The sequence below is a fragment of the Tauraco erythrolophus genome, chromosome 11 (assembly GCF_009769465.1).
Source record: "Tauraco erythrolophus isolate bTauEry1 chromosome 11, bTauEry1.pri, whole genome shotgun sequence".
Lineage (NCBI taxonomy): Eukaryota > Metazoa > Chordata > Aves > Musophagiformes > Musophagidae > Tauraco > Tauraco erythrolophus.
Genome location: NC_141475.1, coordinates 1,396,111 through 1,415,602, shown reverse-complemented (window position 1 = coordinate 1,415,602; position 19,492 = coordinate 1,396,111). Strand labels below are relative to the sequence as shown.

Genomic DNA, 19,492 nt, shown 5'->3' with positions numbered 1-19,492 from the left:
AAACCCATTTCTGGAACACCTCACTCCCTCTGCTTTTCACTGGAGAGACAAAACTCTATTTTTAGCTTTCATCATCTGATTACTACAGAACAAGGCATGCACTGTTACAAATGACTATGACAAACATTCTTCTGAGAGGTGATGGCCGAGACGGGAGCCACAGAAAGAAATCCAGTCAAATCATTTCGGCCACCTACGGAAGAACGTTTATACAGAAACGGTATTTTCATTGCAACGAGCACAGAAATCTTACCTCCTGCCCCGTTGCCACATCGATAGCTGTGAAAACTGTACCTGAAGCCCTGTGAAGAAAATGAGAAACGTTACAGCCAGTTGCATCTCTCTGTGCCACAAACATGCACACGAACAGACAAACCACAAACACAACATTGTGCCAGCTTTCGCTGTTGCAAGAGCTTTATGAAAAAGGAGGCTATTAAAAGCAAGTGGTATCACAGAAATGCCAGTCAGTTCACACAAAACAAACTCATCGCAACTGTTCTCTCTTCTGACACCAGCTGTGCCTCCTACATTCAGGATGTCTAAGCCCCCAGAGCTTCTGCTGCTTCCTAAGTTCAGATAAGCTGGGCAGCCCTTTCTGTAGAAGGTGTGACTTTTCACTTTCCCTTGGGGGATGCCCACCCACAAACACACACAGACCTATTTGGGAAGTATGCAGTAGGAGTTAGGTATATATAGGCAGATCTTACAGCAGCCTTCCAGTACCTAAAGGGGCTACAAGAAAGCTGGAAAGGGGCTTTTTACAAGGGCGTGGAGTGACAGGACAAGGGGTGATGGATTTAAACTGAAAGAGGGGAGATTTCCATTAGATCTAAGGAAGAAATTCTTCACGCTGAGGGTGGTGAGGCACTGGAACAGGTTGCCCAGAGAAGCTGTGGCTGCCCCATCCCTGGAACTGTTCAAGGCCAGGCTGGATGAGGCTTTCAGCAACCTGGTGTTGTGGAAGGTGTCCCTGCCCATGGCAGGGGGGTTGGAACTAGGTGATCTTTGAGGTCCCTTCCAACCCAAACCATTCCATGATTCTAGGATATAATCAAAGCTGGAAAAGCTAGAACTTGTATATACTTTTTTCTTGGAAGAATTCAGAGGACCACAAGAAGAACAGCTTAGTCAAGGCAGTACTGTTACCTTAGCACTCAGAAAGCCTTCTGACGTGCCCTCACGGCTACTCAGCAGTCATATTCCAAAACAGATAAACGCATCTTACCGACAGTGGAAAGGACTAGATACACCAGAGTGGCGCTTTCGCATTAAAAGACACAATTCAAAATTTCCACCAGCGCGTAAAGCCTTTCCCATTTGTTCATCACTGCTTAATACAGCCAACGTTTCTGCCTGCTTCAGTAAGTGGTGGCTACATGACAGCATCAGACAGAGAACAGTACACCACTTTTAGCACTGCCTCACTAGGAATAAAAGTTGGGGTCAACACTTACCCCTGCCCGATTTTTTCATATCTGGTGTATTTTTTCTTGGGATCTCCTATGCTCACAATAGTGCCTAAAAAAAAAACCAACAAAAAAAGTCAGTCCTGTTGTCTCCCTTTAGTAGGGCTGGCCTGGTGAAGATACCTCCACGAGTGGGTCTGCTCAAGTAGTAAAGGCTGATGCATGAACAGCCAAAGCTTCCTGATGCAGTTCCAGTTGCAAATGGCCCAACTTCAGACAACCATTATGCTTGGTTCTACTCTTAATGAGACAGAACATGCTATTTCCCCCAGTTATCTCCATTTAATGATACTCTTCAGTGTAGCAAAACCCCGTGTGAGGTTATGACAAATCCACTAGCTTAGCCTAGTCCAGAAACTAGTCAGTTCTCAACTTCAGCAAAGGCTGTCTTCATACAACCCTTGCACAAAAGTAAGGATGAGGGCAAAAGCTTAATACTCCTCCCCCCAGCCCTAAGGCCTTTGTTTATCTGAACTAAAAAACACCTACGTAGTTTTTCCATGATCTCTTCATCCGACATTTTAGCCTTCTTTTTCTGCTTATCACCCGACTTCGTCGCGCTGTCCACAGACGTGTCGCTGGCTGGTGCAGGGATGGGGTCAATTACAGACCGGGTATAAATCTGTTAAGAGATACCATTCACCTGAGCGCCTTCTTGGCAACCACTGACCTTCAGCTGAAAACCATCACAGTTTTCAAAGATCCCTAAGCACCATTTTACACAACAGGTTGGAGGCAGAAACATTAAAGAAACATTAAAGTCTGGTAAGTCAAGACACTGGCAACCTTAATGACCCCTGAAACAAAGACCCTGGCGCTTCCTGAACAGAGCAGATGCCAGGAGATTAACTCTAACTCCCACAGACAGCTTTTTTGTGGGTTTTCTACCTGTTTATTCTTTATACCCCATGCTAGGTTAACAGGTTTCATTTATTTACTTCATTTCTGCAACTTCCCAGTTTCACAGACCAGAAATCACTATTTAATAACAAGGTCAACTACGATCAAAAGGAAAAAAAGAGTCATGCTTCCCCATGAAAGGAAGTGTGAGACTCCCGGAATTTCCCAGCTGCCCCCAGTTTTGGAGATTTGCTTGGAGCTTTATTTAATTTCCTCCTGAGCAGTTCACAAACACACACAGTCACCCTACAAATATCAAACCTGTCACGTTTTATACATTCACGCACCCAGAGAGGACAATTATAAAGCAGTATCATTTGACAAAACACACAATTCACAGTTGATCTAATGGATATTTCTGTTCCCTGCTCCTGAAGCAAAAATAAGTGGGCAGAGCAGCAAAACAGACACCTTCCACGGTCAAAAGAAGGAGCTGGAATAAGTGGGATCCCTGGCATGTTATTAATGAGGTGTGTAGCAAAGCACTTAACTTTCCACGCAATGCTGACGACTTTGTGAGTGAAATAAGCTTTCAACTTTTAAATGTGAATTGGTTTGGGTTTAGGCAGTATATTTGGTGAGACTATCACACTGCCATCAAATAAAGTAGAGAAAAATCAAATGCACTACACTTGTACCACCATAGTGTGTAAAGTTATAGAAAATAGCTGTATTTTTTCAGGATTAGCAAGCATCCTCCTCGCATGCTGGGTTGAAGGATAAGCATCGCTGGGTATCTTTAACACAAGCCAAGACACAAATGCACATTAACTTCAGGATTTCTGATGCAACTGATCTCCAGAAATCAGGCATTTTCTTAGCAAGCTTGAAGAAACAGAACTTTTCCCTAAAAATTTACAACCGCTCATTTCATAACTAAAACAATTTGCTAGAAAACAGAAGTAGAAAACGTTCTGCAATACTGTGAAATGCAGGTCTGCGCTGTAAATTTTACACCTGCTCACCGATTTTGTGTGATCCGGCCGTGGAGCAACAGCAGGAGGAGGAGCTTCTTCATCATCCTCATCATCATCTGCCACAGCCGTTGATGGCTCTGAACCTTTGGCATTGGTCTACATTTTTACCCAGGTTAAAAAACAAACAAACAAAATAAACAAAATTGTTTTCCCCACAGTGTTAAAGACATTTTCTAATTTTTTTTCCCACATTAAGATAAAAGAATTCTCACTGATGTCAAAAGAAAAAATAGGTTAAGTGGTTTAAGTACCCTATTACATTTCATTACAAGACTAAAATATTATTGCTTTGGTGAAATACGCTCTGTTGACCCTCCCAATTTACATTTTTACTCCACAAAAAACTCTCATTCTGTTTTATATTTCAAGATTCAGTATATAACAAACACAGAAGACTTGAACTTGTATGTGCCTAAGAAGATACAAAGAATAGTAAACACACTCACCGTTGGTGTTCCTGAAGGGAAACCATCTTTTTCTAAATAGGACAAATAGCAGAATACATAAAATCATCAGAAAAATAATAAAAAGTGAACTTTACAGAGCAAAGAACACAGCTGCTTTGGAGATTATTGTTTTTTTCATCTCTCAGAAAGCAAAATTTCATGGTCACGAATGAGAGAAACGAGCATTGCGCTGTAAGACCACGCAGAAGGAAGCTGCAAGTTTCTAAAATCCTCCCCTAAGGGTAGGCAAACCCACTCATTTCCCAACTTGGTCTCCACCTCACTTCCGTCCCCACGCACAGTTTTCCAAACTGGGCACTGCTCGTCACACTTTCGTGTTCTTGCTGAGATGTGGACTCAAGATCTAGTGGATATTTCTGTTCCCTTAGTGGTGTCGTGAATCGAGATTATTACAAAGTCCGATTGCTAAGCTGTTTTCATAAATAATTTGGAAGAAAATTAGGTAAAACTGCATGTGTTTGTAGCACAGTCATTCTCTCAGCACCCCACTCCTGACCTGGGAGCCACAACGTACTTTGCATCTTTGATTCAGTCACCACATGGTGACATCGAGTTCACAAATCGCTGTTTTGGCCACGGACAGGAGAAGCCAGGTCTCCAGCACGAAACCAATTCATCACAGTCTCAGAGCCCCAGCTTCATAAACACAGCCCGTCAAAGTTAATTTTGGCTGCTATTTTGAATTATCCAGTTCCATTTCTTCCCCTCTCCACTTCAAACAGGAAATTAACTGGACAACGCCAGTTTCCAGTAAGTTTTAAATCCACCTTCGAAATATTTGTTCCTCATTGAAAAGCAGCTTGCTCTTTCCGTGTTTGAACGGGATTTATTATTTTGAAAGAGAGGAAGAGACTGTTCCAAATACCCAACTCCTCCTCGATATGTCTTGCACACACTTGGATCTCACCTGGAGCAGAAAAACTCAGATACTTCTGTTTTGCTGTGTCTTTGGAGTCATAGAATTTCAGCACATCTAGTACCGCCTGGGGGTTCTTCTTCTGTTCTAGCTTCGTGATATTTGAGGTCTGAAGCAACCGAGCCCATTGCTCTGGCATTCCCTGAAAAGAAAACCAGGCTATTTTAAGCATCCTTCTAGAAATTCTTTCCAGAGAGGGTTGTGAAGTATTGGAACAGGCTGCCCAGGGAGGTGGTGGAGCCCCCATCCCTGGAGGTGTTGAAAAACCATGTGGATTTGGTGTTGAGGAACATGGTTTAGGGACCCTGACAGTGCAGGATGAACGGTTGGACTCGATGATCTTGAAGGTCTCTTCCAACCAGACGATTCTATGATTCTATTTTAAAGGTTTTTTAAAAGCAGAACAAGTTTCTTTCCTCTATAAAAAGCATAACACGTACAGCCTTGAACACACGAACAAGCAGGATGGGGTTTTAACGGGGAGCTGTACGTCCATAGGTGACACAACATAAATCACTGTGCCAACATGACACCACCTCTTGCAGGTGTCTTAAGCCAGATGTGAGGAATGGGAATACGACAGCGCCCAACAGAACCAGTGTTACCCACTAACGAAAGTAAACTGAAGAGGGTTTCCCAGGGAAGGCTCTCCCAAGTGACACAAAGCATCAGATCTGACGTTTACACTGCAGAAGTACAAACAGGTCACAGCCTCACCATGCTGTACAAACACACAGTAAAATTATTTCTTCCATCAAAACGCACAGACTAACTCGTGCTTTATTCCAAAACACCCCAACAGCTTCACTCCAGCAGACCCACGGCTGTTTGCTGAGCAGCTTCAAGGCAGGTGTACTTACAGTGAACTCTCCGGTAACAGCATCGAAGCCAACGTGGATGGTGTGCTCAAAATCTGACGGTGGGGAGATTTCTGGCCTTTCCTTCTCCTTCTTCTTGCTTCCTGAAAAAAGGACATTCAAAGATCTACTGAGCAAAGATTTAAAGTCCTATTGTCTCCATTTAGAATCATAGAATCATAGAATGGTTAGGGCTGGAAGGGACCTTCAAAGGTCATCTAGTCCAACCCCCCTGCAAGGAACAGGGATATCTCCAACTAGATCAGGTTGCTCAGGGCCTCGTCCAACCTGGCCTTGAACGTCTCCAGGGATGGAGCATCCACCACCTCTCTGGGCAACCTGTTCCAGTGTTCTACCACTCTCATAGTAAAAAATTTTTTCCTAATATCCAACCTGAACCTACCTCCCTCTATTTTAAAACCATTACCCCTTGTCCTATCATAACTGGCCCTCCTGAACAGCCTCTCCCCATCTTTCCTGTAGGCCCCCTTCAGGTACTGGAAGACCGCTATAAGGTCACCCCGGAGCCTCCTCTTCTCCAGGCTGAACAGCCCCAACTCTTTCAGCCTGTCCTCATAGGAAAGGTGCTCCAGCCCTCTTATCATCTTCGTGGCCCTCCTCTGGACCCTCTCCAACTGGTCCATGTCCTTCTTATGTTGGGGACTCCTGAATTTAATACAACCAATCCAAATGTTGTTACATAGGATGAATGTAACCATCAGTCTGCTTGCTGGATGGAGGTGTTTGCGTACGCAGCAAAGTGATTTGATATTTTCAAGTTGGCGTAAACTTCCCGTAGGAATCAACAACTCGTTCTGCTCAAATCATTCATACTATGGTAGCAATCAAATAAGAGATTAAGAGCACCAGAGTGCAAGGAGCTCTGCTGAGCACGCAGAATTTAAACATCTGAAATGTTTACAACGCAAAAAAAAAGGACATTTTAATGTGGATTAAGAACAACCCCGAAGACAGCTTCAGCTCAACCTCAGGTTCACCCTAAGGACAGTTAAAACTCAGTTGCCTCACCGCTTCAATTCAAGGTAATTAATGCAAATTAGGACTTCCTGGGATGAAGATAAGAGTTTATAGCCTCAGAGCAATTACCTAATTTACATTAAAAGGGGAAAAAAAATACAAAACGGAAAGCAAGCATAATAAGTACCAGAGGTAGAAACAGATAATGAGAAGGACCTGTGCCCAATCCAATCTAGATTCAATTAAATTTATAACACCTAAGACTTGGTTTGTTTTTTTTTTTTTTCCGATGAAGAGAAAATAAATAAAAATGGAAGACCATTTGTAGTTACCTCTAAATATAAAATACACCATTCTGTTCCCTTTACTCAGAAAAAGAGTTAAGTTGGAAGGTTTCAGGAACCTGTTTTCTTGTCCTTGCCAAAAAAGCCCAAGCCCTGTTTTTCCTCCCTGCCCATCCCATACGCCATAACCACCAAGGAAAGCAGCACCCCATGTTGCAATCTGACTTGATTACCATTTTATGCCTGTGTATCAAACAAAAAAAAAGTAAATTCACCTTAAAAATCAAAATCGTGCCGTTTCGGTACAGAAAAAGAGTGACCAAACCAGCACCCTCTTCATTGCTACGTGGCAGAAAGTTACGGAACGCGGGGCGAGCGTGGATTGTGCTGCTCAGAGCCAGAGAATCCGTCCGAAATCCCCGCACGCCGGCGGGAGAGGAAGGACGGGGAGCCGAGGACAATACTTCCAAACGAAAAGCCATGTGGGCCGCCTCCAGCTGAACAATGCAGTGGAAAGACACGGCTGTTATAAACAGGATATCTTGAATATGGCTGCAGAGGTCGGAGCCAAAAAGCAAACGGACTGTCAAACGTTCTCATTAACATCGTTCACGTGCAGGACAGGAGAAACTTGCTTACGTGAAAGAATTTAAGGAAAGTACCGTTTCTTCCCAATCTCTTGCAGTTGTTTGTGTGAAAGCCAGGTGGAGGGGGAGGAAGAAAAAAGTCAATTCTGTTTCTCAGGAAGGCGCCTGTTCAGGAGCACTTGACGTCTCGGGAACGGGAGCTGGTGTTCAAACCCTCCAGCACGTGCTGTGCAAATAAATCCGTTCCTTCCAAAAAATGCACACATTTTATTAAGCAGGCTGGGCAAGGAGACTGAAAAAAAAATAAAATAAATCACTCCTCTGCCCACAGGAACAGCAGATCGGAGCAGCACTTCCAACAAAGGGCTGCAGCGGAGAGGCGAGAGCTGGGAGTCAGGCGCTGGCAGGACATCATAGAACCACAGAATCATGGAATGGTTTGGGTTGGAAGAGACTTCAGAGATCACCTAGTTCCAACCCCCCTGCCATGGGCAGGGACACCCTCCACTACACCAGGTTGCCCAAAGCCTCATCCAACCTGGCCTGGAACACTTCCAGGGATAGGGCAGCCACAGCTTCTCTGGGCAACCTGCTCCAGTGCCTCACCATCCTCAGAGGGAAGAATTTCTTCCTTAGATCTAATGGAAATCTTCCCTCTTCCAGTTTAAAGCCATTGCCCCTTGTCCTGTCACTACACAGCCTTGTCCAAAGCCCCTCTCCAGCTTTCTTGTAGCCCCTTTAGGTACTGGGAGGCTGCTGGAAGGTCTCCCCGGAGAGACTGCAACTCTGAGTGCGACCGTCCAGCCAAATTCCTTATCCACTGAGTGGTCCATCCATCAAATCCGTGGCTCTTCAGTTTAGAGACAAGGATGTAGTGCGGTACAGTGTCAAATGCTCTGGACAAGTCCAGGCAGATGATGTCAGTTGCTCTTCCCTTATCCACCAACACTGTAACCCCATTATAGAAGGCCACAAAATTAGTCAGGCAGGATTTGCCCTTAGTGAAGCCATGCTGGCTGTCACCAATCACCTCCTTATTTCCCATGTGCCTTAGCATAGTCGCCAGGAGGATCTGCTCCATGATCTTGCCAGGTACAGAGGTGAGACTGACTGGCCCGTCATTCCCCAGGTCTTCTTTTTTTCCCTTTTTAAAGATGAGGGCTATGTTTCCCCTTTTCCAGTTAGCGGGAACTTCACCGGACTGCCACCACTTCTCAAACATGATGACTAATGGTTTAGCAACTTCATCCGGCGCTTCCCTCAGGATGCACCTCATCAGGTCCCAGGGACTTGGGCACCTTCAGGTTCCTTAGATGGTTAAGACGCAGGTCCTTCAGGATTCGGTGAACTGGAGAATCGCTCAAGAAAGTGCCTCAAATAGCTGGGCTCTTCTCTTCCCCAACATCCTGGTCGTGGCAGGTAGATGACTCCAGATGATACGTGTTGAGCTACCGAGCCGCAGCTGACACCACACCAAAACCTGTTCTGCTCCAAGACAAACACTTCTTGGTTTAGGGGACTATTTTAAAGCTTTCCAAAACCACGCAGGTTCACTTGACTTCAGAAGTCTGTCCCAGGGAATTGATGGCAATTAAGTACTCTAGTACAAAGACGACTAGCACTTCATTTATCCTAAACTAGGGAAAAAAATCTCCATGACTAGGTCATTAAATAACCCCTTCAAACTCTTACGATTATTTCAGCACAGAACTAGCTCAGACTTGGGGCAGAAACTCTGCATTTGCCAAACCTCACCATCTGCAGTGGGTCCCCCAAAGCACAGCACCTCCCCAACGCCATCTCCTAAGCCAGAGGAACCCCCCTAGAGAGAATTCGGGGAGGGGGGCAGAGCTGTGGCAACAGATACCATAAAGCTGGCCAGGAGGGACCTTGCAAAATCATACGAACTCTGGCATTGGCTGGAGAAAATTTTCCCATGAAAAAATTTCTACCACAGGTTGAGAGATTATTTTGCATATAGTACCAATATATTTTTAAAATTCAAGCAGGAAGTTAATATTTCGGTAAAGCTTCTCAGCAGTAGAATTTAAAATATATATATATATTTAAATGGACATTTCTGGTGAGGGTGCACCTTAACCGTGCTAATGAACAAAAGAGCTAACATCTGACCAGTGTTTTAGTGCCAGAAAGTCACCGTGTCCATTTCTGTTCTGCTTACATTTGACAGTCAGTTTTGCAGTCCTGAGGGCTGAAAACATTTCTTTGGATGTTTACATCGTCCTTGCTGCAGGTCATCCAATCGGTAAGTTTTTTTCCAAATTTAAAAAAAATAAAACTTCCAGACAGTTTCTTTAAGCTAGGTAATTCAATTACCATTTTTCCTAACCACATTATCTTGCCAAGCAGTAAAACCTTCTGCTTTTTTTCAGAAGGACATTACTTTTTAACATCTAGAAAAGATAAACTAACACTGTGTTCTCCAAAATGTACTTTTCTCAGCAGAAACTCTTTCTTCCATTTCCCGTTTGCATCACTACAAGCCAGTGGGTATACAGACACACGCTAAACAAGTATGCAGATTAATTTCCCTAATTTTGGTACACATCAGGATTTACGGAGCGGTCTGAATGAGCCTAAGGAATGGGATTCCAAAGCGATTTCAGCTGAGCCAATACAACTTTAGACAAGTCTTCAACCACCTCCCCAGCCATTTCAGGAACGAGCAAACCCACCGTCAAGATGGAAAGAGGAAACATCCAAGGAGAAGTGAAGGCGCTGTAAAAGGTCACGGAGCTCTCCAGCCGCCCCGCGCTCACAATTCGTTTCACAACACGAGCAAGTCTTACACAGTAATAATAAACTCAGAGCAAGGAAAAACCTTCCTTTGCACAGGGTTTACGTCCCACTTCACTACACCCCTGTCTGCAAAAGAGGGCCACAAACGCTCTGCGGAACAATCAATGCAACAGCAGAATGACAAGTGCCATCCCAGCTCTTAAACCGTTCTCCCAAGCTGAAGATGGACAGATGTGATCCTTCCACCAGATTTTTTTGCAGCACTCACCGCAACAATTTCTAAGCATTTCCTCCCATGACCAACGATATAATGGTAACACACCAGTTTCTGCAGTATTGAAGGGCCAAGGCAGAACCTGCTCCAGACACGTGGCACCACAACTACTCTGGCAGCACCCAGATTCACCACCTTCACCAACCTCAGGGGCCTGGAGCCCCTCTTAGGGTGCTGCCACCAACCTGTAGTAGCTGCTCACACTCTCCTTCTAGACTTACCTCTTTAAGGCATGTCAATAAAAAAAAAGACTGACAGTCTTCTAGACTTACCTCTTTACCAATGTCAGTAAAAAAGACCACCACTTCTGTTGCTGCAATCCAGCCACAGACATTTCACAATAAGTGACCCTGTGAAAGAACTATTCTGCTTCCAAAAGCTACACTGGCCAAATCTTTCCATCCTCCAAAAAGGAAAACACACCCACCGATCAGAGCAGAACCTCTGCCAGATCGTGGAAAGCCAGATCTTCTGAATCCAGGGAAGTCTGCCTCTAGTGTTTGTCTCCAGGGTGAGGAACGGCTGCAGAAGGACTGCTCACACAGCTGAGCACGAGTAAAAACCAGCCCTGGGGTAAATACTTAGCCCAGTGAATAAATAACTGGAGGAGCAAAGTCTCTCGAAACAATCAAACCAGTGTGGGCATGACTGAACCAGTCCTGCCCGGCACACCAGCAACGAGGCGCAGGAGGCCAAGAGCAGAACTGGAAGACGTTCAGAGCAGCAGGGTCTTCCCCTTGTGCATCTTAACAAAATGTGCAATCACAAAAATGCTAACAGGTCGAGATTAACAAAATGCATAGCAGTGTCAGGTCAGGCTTGTAAATCCCTGCGCGGTTCCCTGCACTGTTTGTCCTACACGGATACAGACACCCTGGAGAACCAGGTCAGGGCTCCAGTGCTGCACGAACATTCCTCATTAAGAAGAGAGGACAGAAACAAAGCACAAATGCAGTCTGGTTTCATTACAGCCATTTTTTGCTCAGAAATCACAGAATCACAGAATGGTTTGGGTTGGAAGGGACCTCAAAGATCATCCAGTTCCAACTCCCCTGCCATGGGCAGGGACACCCTCCACTACACCAGGTTGCCCAAAGCCTCATCCAGCCTGGCCTTGAACACTTCCAGGGATGGGGCATTGTGATAGTTTGATGTGTGGGGGGGTGTTCTGGTGGCAGGAGAGGGGATTTGCTCCCTGTGCCACCAGATCTGAGTCCCATCCCCCTCGGGGGGTTGAGCCAAATCAGCACCTCTGCGAATGGCCCTATTTAAGTTGAGACAAAGGGACGGGAAAAGGTCTTTTGCCCAGGAGGGAGGAGAGGGGCGGAGGGCGCTGCCCCCGCTCCCGGCTAGATGGCTGCCTGGGCCGGGCTGGCACCATGTGCTCAAGATGGCGCCGGCAGGGCCGCATGGGGGACTCGGGAAACACTCCGCTCCCGGGGTGCCCGCCGGGCCGAGCTCACCCAGAGAGGACTGAGATCTGAGAGAAACAGCCACACCGACACCAGGTCAGTGCTGGAGCTGAGGTTTCCCTTGCAGTCGGTGGTGAGCTGGCAGGCGGCCCCCCTGCAACCAAGATAGACTCAGCGGAGCAGAGACCCACTTGCAGCCCGTGGAGAAGCCACATCGGGGAAAGAGATGCCTGAGCCCAGGAGAGGTCGTGGAGCAGGGGATGCACGACCAGGTACTGTTAACAATGAGGCATGGGATGCACAACAAGGTCATGAAGCATCTAGAGTCCGTGGGACGATCCACGCCGACGCGAGTGGCAGCAGCTCCCTAAGAATCCAAGACTGGTGAAGCCCACATTGAAGTAATCCAATGGGGAAGGATTGTATCCTGCGGGTAGGACTCAGCCTGAGAGAAGTTTGTGGATTTTTCTAGTGAGTAGGGGATCCACTGGAGCAAGGAAAAATGGTGTAAAGACTCCTCCTCCTTTAAGAAAGGAGCGGCAGTAACAGCATGGATGAACTGACCTGCACCCCCCCCATTCCTTGTCCCCCTGTGCCGCTGGCGGGAGGAGGCAGAGGCGGGAACGAAAGGAAACGGGGTGGGGAGGTGTTGTTTTAAGATCTGGCCTTGTTTACTCTTTATCCTCTCAAGTAACTGGTTTTGTTTCCTTTTGTCTTTGTTTAAGCAACTGTTAATAAATTGTTTTGTTTTAAGAAAAAGCCTGAGTCAAGTTTTCCCCGGGACCATGGTTGGTGGGTGCTCCCTCTCAGTTCTTGTCTCGACCCTCAGTTCCTTTTATTATAAAACCACAACAGGCATCTACAACTTCTCTGGGCAACCTGCTCCAGCGCCTCACCATCCTCAGAGGGAAGAATTTCTTCCTTAGATCTAATGGAAATCTCCCCTCTTTCAGTTTAAAGCCATTGCCCCTTGTCCTGTCACTACACACCCTTGTAAAAAGCCCCTTTCCAGCTTTCCTGTAGCCCCTTTAAGTACTGGAAGGCTGCAATAACAGCAATCTGGATTTTTCCCTCACTAGTAATTAATCCTAACGGTGCAGTTACGCAGACAGAAGGAAATTATTTTTCTCAGTTCTCCTTCATGCACACTGCACCCTCCCCACTACTTCTTTACCACCTTTTTCTCTCCTCAAGGTACCGCATAAACGGGCATCAACATGCAGTACCTTCCCAAACAGCTGGAAGCTCCGTTTAAACTAGAAACCTGCATTTAGCACAGCAAAATGGTAAGTAATACGATGCCCAGGAATCACAAACATTTATTAGGATTGCTTGGAAAAGCATTACTACAAACTGGGCAGCAAAGATTAGAAGCAATAGGTGGTGGTTTTCCTCAGTGAGATATTGAATTTTTCTTACTTAGCATTTCATCTTTAAACATCCCAGCACAAACAGAAAGCACTACAAAAACTTACAGGAAGAGTAAAGGCATAAACGTAGTAACCTCAGGAAATAGAGGCACCTTACCTTTTTCAGTGCTAGAGAATATGGAGATGATTTTATTCCTAGGTTTTCTCTCTTCTGGTACAGAGGGCAGGGGTTTCAAGCTGTGGTTGGCAGACAACTGGTCTTTGCCCCCTGAACTGAAGATAGCACTGCTCATCCGGACGGGAGGAGCTGGTGGCTTGTCTTCCAGTTCTCCGTTGTCAGACATGGTTCTCAACAGCTAGTGAAAGCACTGAAATAGAAATATTTGGTTTAACACAGGAAGCAGAGCCTAGAATACACAACTGTAGCATCTCTCCTGTTGGCCAACAGGGAACGGAGGTGTGAATTCAATGCTGAGGAGCTCGGTAGGCACCGCGCTGGCAGACACCCATGTCTCTGCCAAGGGAAGCGGATCCCTTCCTCGCTCCCGTTTCTGGGCCACCCGTTCATTTGGGCCAGGAGCAGCATTTGTGGGATGGAGTGAGGAATTTTTCCAGGGATAAAACCAACCCAGTCAAAAGAACAGTGAACCAATTCCCAGATCTGGTTCACTATCTGTTCACGTAAAGGTTGCGTACGTGAAAAGGCACGGTACTCGCAGGGGCGTAACTACAGCTTCTTTCAGGGGCAGCTCTAGTCCATCCTCCAGAGTCAAACACCTTTAAAAGCCTTAGATGCTTTCCTTCTTGTCATTTATCAGACAAGATCTCGGGGAGAAAAGAATAGCTTACAAGTCATAATTCAGGACACTGTCCACATTACGTTGCATTAAGAATATCTCTACCCAAATTACGCAGCCTGCATTAAAGAGCATGGGACTAAGATTCACTGGATGCATTCCGCTTCCGAATGAGGCCTTGCATTGCTTCAGCACTTTGTGCCACACTTTCTCCATTTGTAAAAAAGAAAACATGCTACCACCTCAATCCTCCTCGAGTCCTTAACAAAAACGTGAGTGAGATCACGAACAAATAGCTGCTAAAGCTAAAAACACGGCACAATAAAGCATCTGCATGACACATCCCACATTCAGGAAAATCTGCACTAGTCTTTACTCCCTCCCCATAATATCCTGGAGATTTTTCTCTGATCACCAAGAAACAGGCAGCCTCTCTGCTACAGAGTGAATAGCACAAAAAAAGATTTACAGAAATTACCTCTCGATGACAGCTGAATAACAAATATGCCCCTCATTCCTTCATATGCTCAAATAATGAGCTGACTCTTTGGAACAGGAGCAAACACATCCCCGTGTTGACTTCCTCCTCCTCCTCCTCCTCTCATGACAGTTTGGGAAATGCATGGCCTACCGGTGTCCACCAGCTGCCCATCACAGTCCCAAAGCGTGGCTCGGTCCCAGCCACACCACTGGGGCAAACATTAGCAGCATCATTCCAAAACGTCAGGATAAGACAGTGCAGTCCACCCTCAATTATCACACCTTATTTCCAAGGTATAAATATCGTGCCCTACGACGTCACTGTACAACACACACACCTTGTGCAACATGATCTTGGCAGAAGAAGTGAAAACAGGTGAACTGCTGTTCCCTGTCATTGTCCTGGGTGAACACTGCCAGATCCAAACAAAGGAAAACAAAGCAGGCTAACAGCCTGAATTCATGCAGCACAAGCACATACTGGTTTATGTCGTGAAGCTCAAGAGAGATGAAAATGAATTCTCACCATAAACGCCCAGGAAAGCATATCATTTCTGCACAAACACCCTTCAGAGGCACAAGCAGCAGTAAAAGCAAAGTTCAGGCAGTGCAAGTCAAAACTGGACACGTGCTGGTTGCCCCATCTCCTTGGACACTGATGGGGAACAGGGGTCAAAGCTCCATGACATCCACCTAGACAAACCTTGGAGCCCTTTGCCTGATGGAGGAGTGATAAATAGACCTGCAACACCTGAGCATGTCTGCAGGGATGCAGCTGTGACTCAGACTGCCATTCCCATCCTCCAACAGCCCTCCAGGCTCCTTTACTGATTGCTCTTTCAGATGGTGCAAGTTATCTGCAGGATCTTCTGCGTTTTCCAGTACCTACACTGCAATATGGGGAAAAAATTAAGAACCCTGCAATCTAACAGCAGGTCTGAGCAACCTGCCCACAGGGATTTTAATTCCAAACGCTTCCCTAACAATACATATTGTTTGCACAAAGTACCATCAGATTTCTGGTCTGAACCACCAAACCAGACACAGGGTATTCCAGAGTCCTACTGAAGTTGGGCTTGGAATGACGGCCGTACAGGGGACCATAATCCATTTCCCTTATGATAATCAAAGCTTGGAAAAGAGTAGGATATAGGGTCCTCACCTATTGACATTTAAAAGAAAGCACTCCTTCTTTTGAACAAAGAAACAGCTAAATAAATCACAGTAGATAAAGAAGCATATCACATAACTTTAACACCAACACTATACACAATGTGGAGAAAGTATTTTTCTCAAGTAAACCCTTTTATTCCCTCCATCTGTGCACTTCTCTGAGCTGTCTGGTATTAGCAAGAGCGGGATGTAAGGATAAACAACTAACCTGCATCTGAAACTGGACAAGAACAGACTTGGCCCTCCAAGCCCATACTAATTCCCTGCACGCTCCCTCGGAGAGCCCAGCCACCGAATTAACAATGCTGTAATGTGGCATCCAGGTTGCAAATTAAAAAAAAAAAAAAAAAAATTACTGCGCTTTTGTTTGCATATTTTAAAATAAAATTCTCACTATAGTAGTAATTCTCAATTTTCAGTGAAATTCTCAATTTTCAGTGCAAGTCAGCTCAGCACATATTTATTTCACAGCTTCTTGATCTGAAACGAATTATCCCTTAGTGCCTTGTGTGTTCAAGAGAAGAAACTCTCCAGCAGCAAGTTGGAAAGGAAGTACATGGACATCCAAAACCCACCTACTCGATAAGAAAATGAGGCGCTTCAAGAAACTGGCGTAACAGCATCTGTGCAGAAGGCTCAGAGCTGCGGCTCTGATCAGTGTTTCATGTTCAAAGTGTTCAGAAACAGCCTTGACCTTGCTCGAAGTCGGGCCCAGGAGGAGCTGCAGGGGAAAACAAGCTGCAGGGCTGGCAGAGCAGGCTGGAGTGGCAGAAAAATCTCAGGCATCGGCTTCCCACCTGAGGATCTGGCTCCGTCATTTGCAGTTAAACTAAATCCTTCAAGCTTGTTAAATCTGTGGTTTAGTAGAAGCTCAGCTTTTGGAAAAAAACTGAGAGATGTGATTTATTTAACGACACAAAGTAGCATAACTTCATTAAATGAACTAAAAGTATTTTGCACAAAGGACCATTTCAATGCACAGCAGCTTTGAATTCATAGTTTAAAGAAATTACAACGGCTCCACTCACAACAGATGGCTTCAGGGAGCAGAAGTCTGATCCACCAGTCATCATCGGAAGTGAAAAAAAAAATCAGTCACTTGGTTCAGGTTGAAATGCAAACAGTAAGTCCCTTTCTGACAGCCGAGTGCAGAAGAAAAGAGCAGTTCCCTTCTCCTTTATCCTCACCCTGTCTTCATCACGCAGGGAAAGTTTCCACGGCGTCAGGAAGTACTTTTGAAATTGCTGCGGAGGTTTGGCATTACAAGCAATGACTGGAGGAGGGATTTAAAAAAAAAAATTAAAAAAATAAGAGTTGTGCAAAAACACACTGAAGCTCCTTTTCTGCTCTCTCACTCCCTCCAAGAGGAAAAGGAGCCTGTTGGTTTCACAGCAGCTCTTGCACCATCACCCACGTGGCCGCCTTGCTGAATCATGGCTTGCGCAGGGAATTGTGAGGACCAGGGGAATTTTCCTCCTTTTTTTTTTTCCTCCAGTGCCTGCCAGAAGTCTGTATATCAGCAGAGGGGCCGTCAGGTTCATGGTTTTTTGACAACACAATTAATGGTGGGGTTTTTTAGCTTAGTTGAAAGATGTTTACTAAAATGGTTAACTAAAAGTTTGAGCAACCTGGTGAAAGTATGCTGAATCTGGGAGAAAGATGATGGAAGAACATAGGGAAGAGGATATAGTCAGGGGGAAAGGATTCACTTTCATCTTTGCCAGTGAAGATAACACCAGTAATAACAACGTATTCAAGCACATGGGTGACTCCCCGACCATCACTACTCACACTAGTTTAGTTACAAGAACTAGAAAGCAATGGAAAGAACCACAGAGACGAGCTGTGAAGCTGCAAAAGATACTTAACTACAGACTTTGGATGGATTCATTCCCACCATGGCACAGTGCTGCAACCCATTACACTCTCCACAAAAAAAAAAGAAAAAAAGGAGACACAAAAGGAGCTAAAAGCTTTGCTCCCAACAGTTCTGCTTTACTCCACAAAACATACTCACAGGGATCAGCGCTGGTGATCACAAGGCTCCGATTCTCAGTCCTTATCTCCAGACTCTACACCCAAGAGCTACCCCCTCCTTTTGACAAAGGTTTCTTGTCCTGCACTGAAGCAGCAAAAACGCAGCACTCTTCATCCTCGGCAGCCTCAGACACCACCAGAAGACCACGTGCAGCAGCTGAAGAGCCAACGTGCTCTCTGCTCTGGCATCTCGGTCTGTGCCATCCCACCAACAGTGGGAGACCCGCAGCCAGAAGCACAACTCCTCTCTTTCCACCTCTGCCAGGTGAGGCCGAAGCAAGGCAAGCACAGGGAAGCTCCTCGGGTAGCTTAAGCCATCCTCTTCCTCCCAGCCCCTGAAGAGACCTGCAGTGACCAGTCTGCATGTGCGTTCAGGGTTTCATTTTTACGGCGATGGTACAGGAGTCAGTTCTGCTGCTCAGCAGCTTTATTCCTTTTGGGGAAGAAAAAAAAGCCCAAAAACCTACAACATATCCAGGTCACAGCAGAGAGACAGCAGTTCCTGCCACTGATGGGAAAACACCCAGAAACAACCCCGACAGCCAGTAAAAGCCGGAAAGTAAAGCGAGAATCGCACGGTGTTTTCAGAAAGCTGATGAACACGCACTGCTGCAGCACATCAGGCTGAACGCTCTGGCTTTGAATTTTTTTTTTGGTGTTGTGTTGTGGTTTTTTTTTTTTTTCCTCCTCAATTCCCCCTTGTGTGAGTGTAAAGCAGGGCTGCTTCCTGAAGAACTTCCTAAGTACAGCTCTTGTGCCGGTGCCGGCTCCCTTGGCCTCCCTCGTGATGGGTGTCGAGGCTGACACGCACGCCCAGCCGAAGCGGCGAGCTTGTCCGGAGCAGGCTCCACCACGGAGACCCCACTCCACCACGGGGCTGCTGTTTACCTCCTCTAACTGCTAAAAAAAGGACAAATATTTTTTCCCTCTCAAACTTTTTTGCAGAATGACCAAAGGGGAATAAAATGAAATCGAAGACAAGCCTTTTCCTACCTGCTACAGCGCACAGTCACGTTTTTCCTGCTGCACTTGGACTTGAGCAGATTAAGTTTTAAATATGCATTATGTGTGTATACACCTCGGTCCTACAGTGTAGGATTTTATGGCCCCAGGCAAGGGTAAGGAGATGGTACCAGGCATCAAACAAAACAGCTGGTGTAGAAAGTTTTCAAGTCATGAGTTGAATTTGTCTCCTGAAGATGTTCAGATTAATGTATTTGAGGAGTCTTGGCTGCCTCTGTACTTCACTGCCTGGGATTCGACGCAAAAGTGTCAAAAGAAAAAAAAACCAAACAAAACCAAACACAAAACACATCAAGCTCAGAGCTGTTTGATAACACGTACACAGATTCCTACTCCTGGCACACAACACCCTTGCTTTACACTGCCACTTAAGTGACAGATCTCCAGAGAGCCAGAACTAAATGGGTGACGTAAATCCAATCTTCTGTATGTACACACCTCGACAGGAGGCTGTCCCAGTTTTAGCTGGGACAGAGTTTTTTTTAACAGCCAGAAGAGCTCCCTGTTTTGGTTTCACTCAGAGGCTCACTCTGAGAAGAATGTTGATAGCAAGCTGATGTTTGTGGTTGGAAGTGAAACTCCAAGGACTTTTCAGTGTGCGGAGTACAGAAACACGGCAGGATAAGGGGGGAGCATAGCTGGGACAAGGGGGACACGATTCCCCTTGTCATTTGTGTGGAACTTAAGACTGAGGGCCAAACTGGCCAATTAGTATTCCATATCATGCAGCG

The 19,492-nt window shown here is 45.7% G+C and overlaps 1 protein-coding gene across 1 annotated transcript in view; it reads right to left on the bottom strand.

Moving 5' to 3' along the window:
* PAK2 (p21 (RAC1) activated kinase 2) overlaps nt 1-19,492 on the bottom strand; it is a 51,749-nt gene that overhangs the window by 10,362 nt on the left and 21,895 nt on the right. The window contains exons 2-9 of the mRNA XM_086618097.1: nt 13,409-13,619; nt 5,590-5,690; nt 4,721-4,871; nt 3,793-3,824; nt 3,335-3,442; nt 1,959-2,091; nt 1,458-1,521; nt 254-302 (exon numbers count right to left, since the gene is read on the bottom strand). Of these exons, the coding sequence (XP_086474223.1) occupies nt 254-302; nt 1,458-1,521; nt 1,959-2,091; nt 3,335-3,442; nt 3,793-3,824; nt 4,721-4,871; nt 5,590-5,690; nt 13,409-13,595 (825 nt within the window). The 5' untranslated portion in view covers nt 13,596-13,619. The remainder of the gene's footprint in view (nt 1-253; nt 303-1,457; nt 1,522-1,958; nt 2,092-3,334; nt 3,443-3,792; nt 3,825-4,720; nt 4,872-5,589; nt 5,691-13,408; nt 13,620-19,492) is intronic.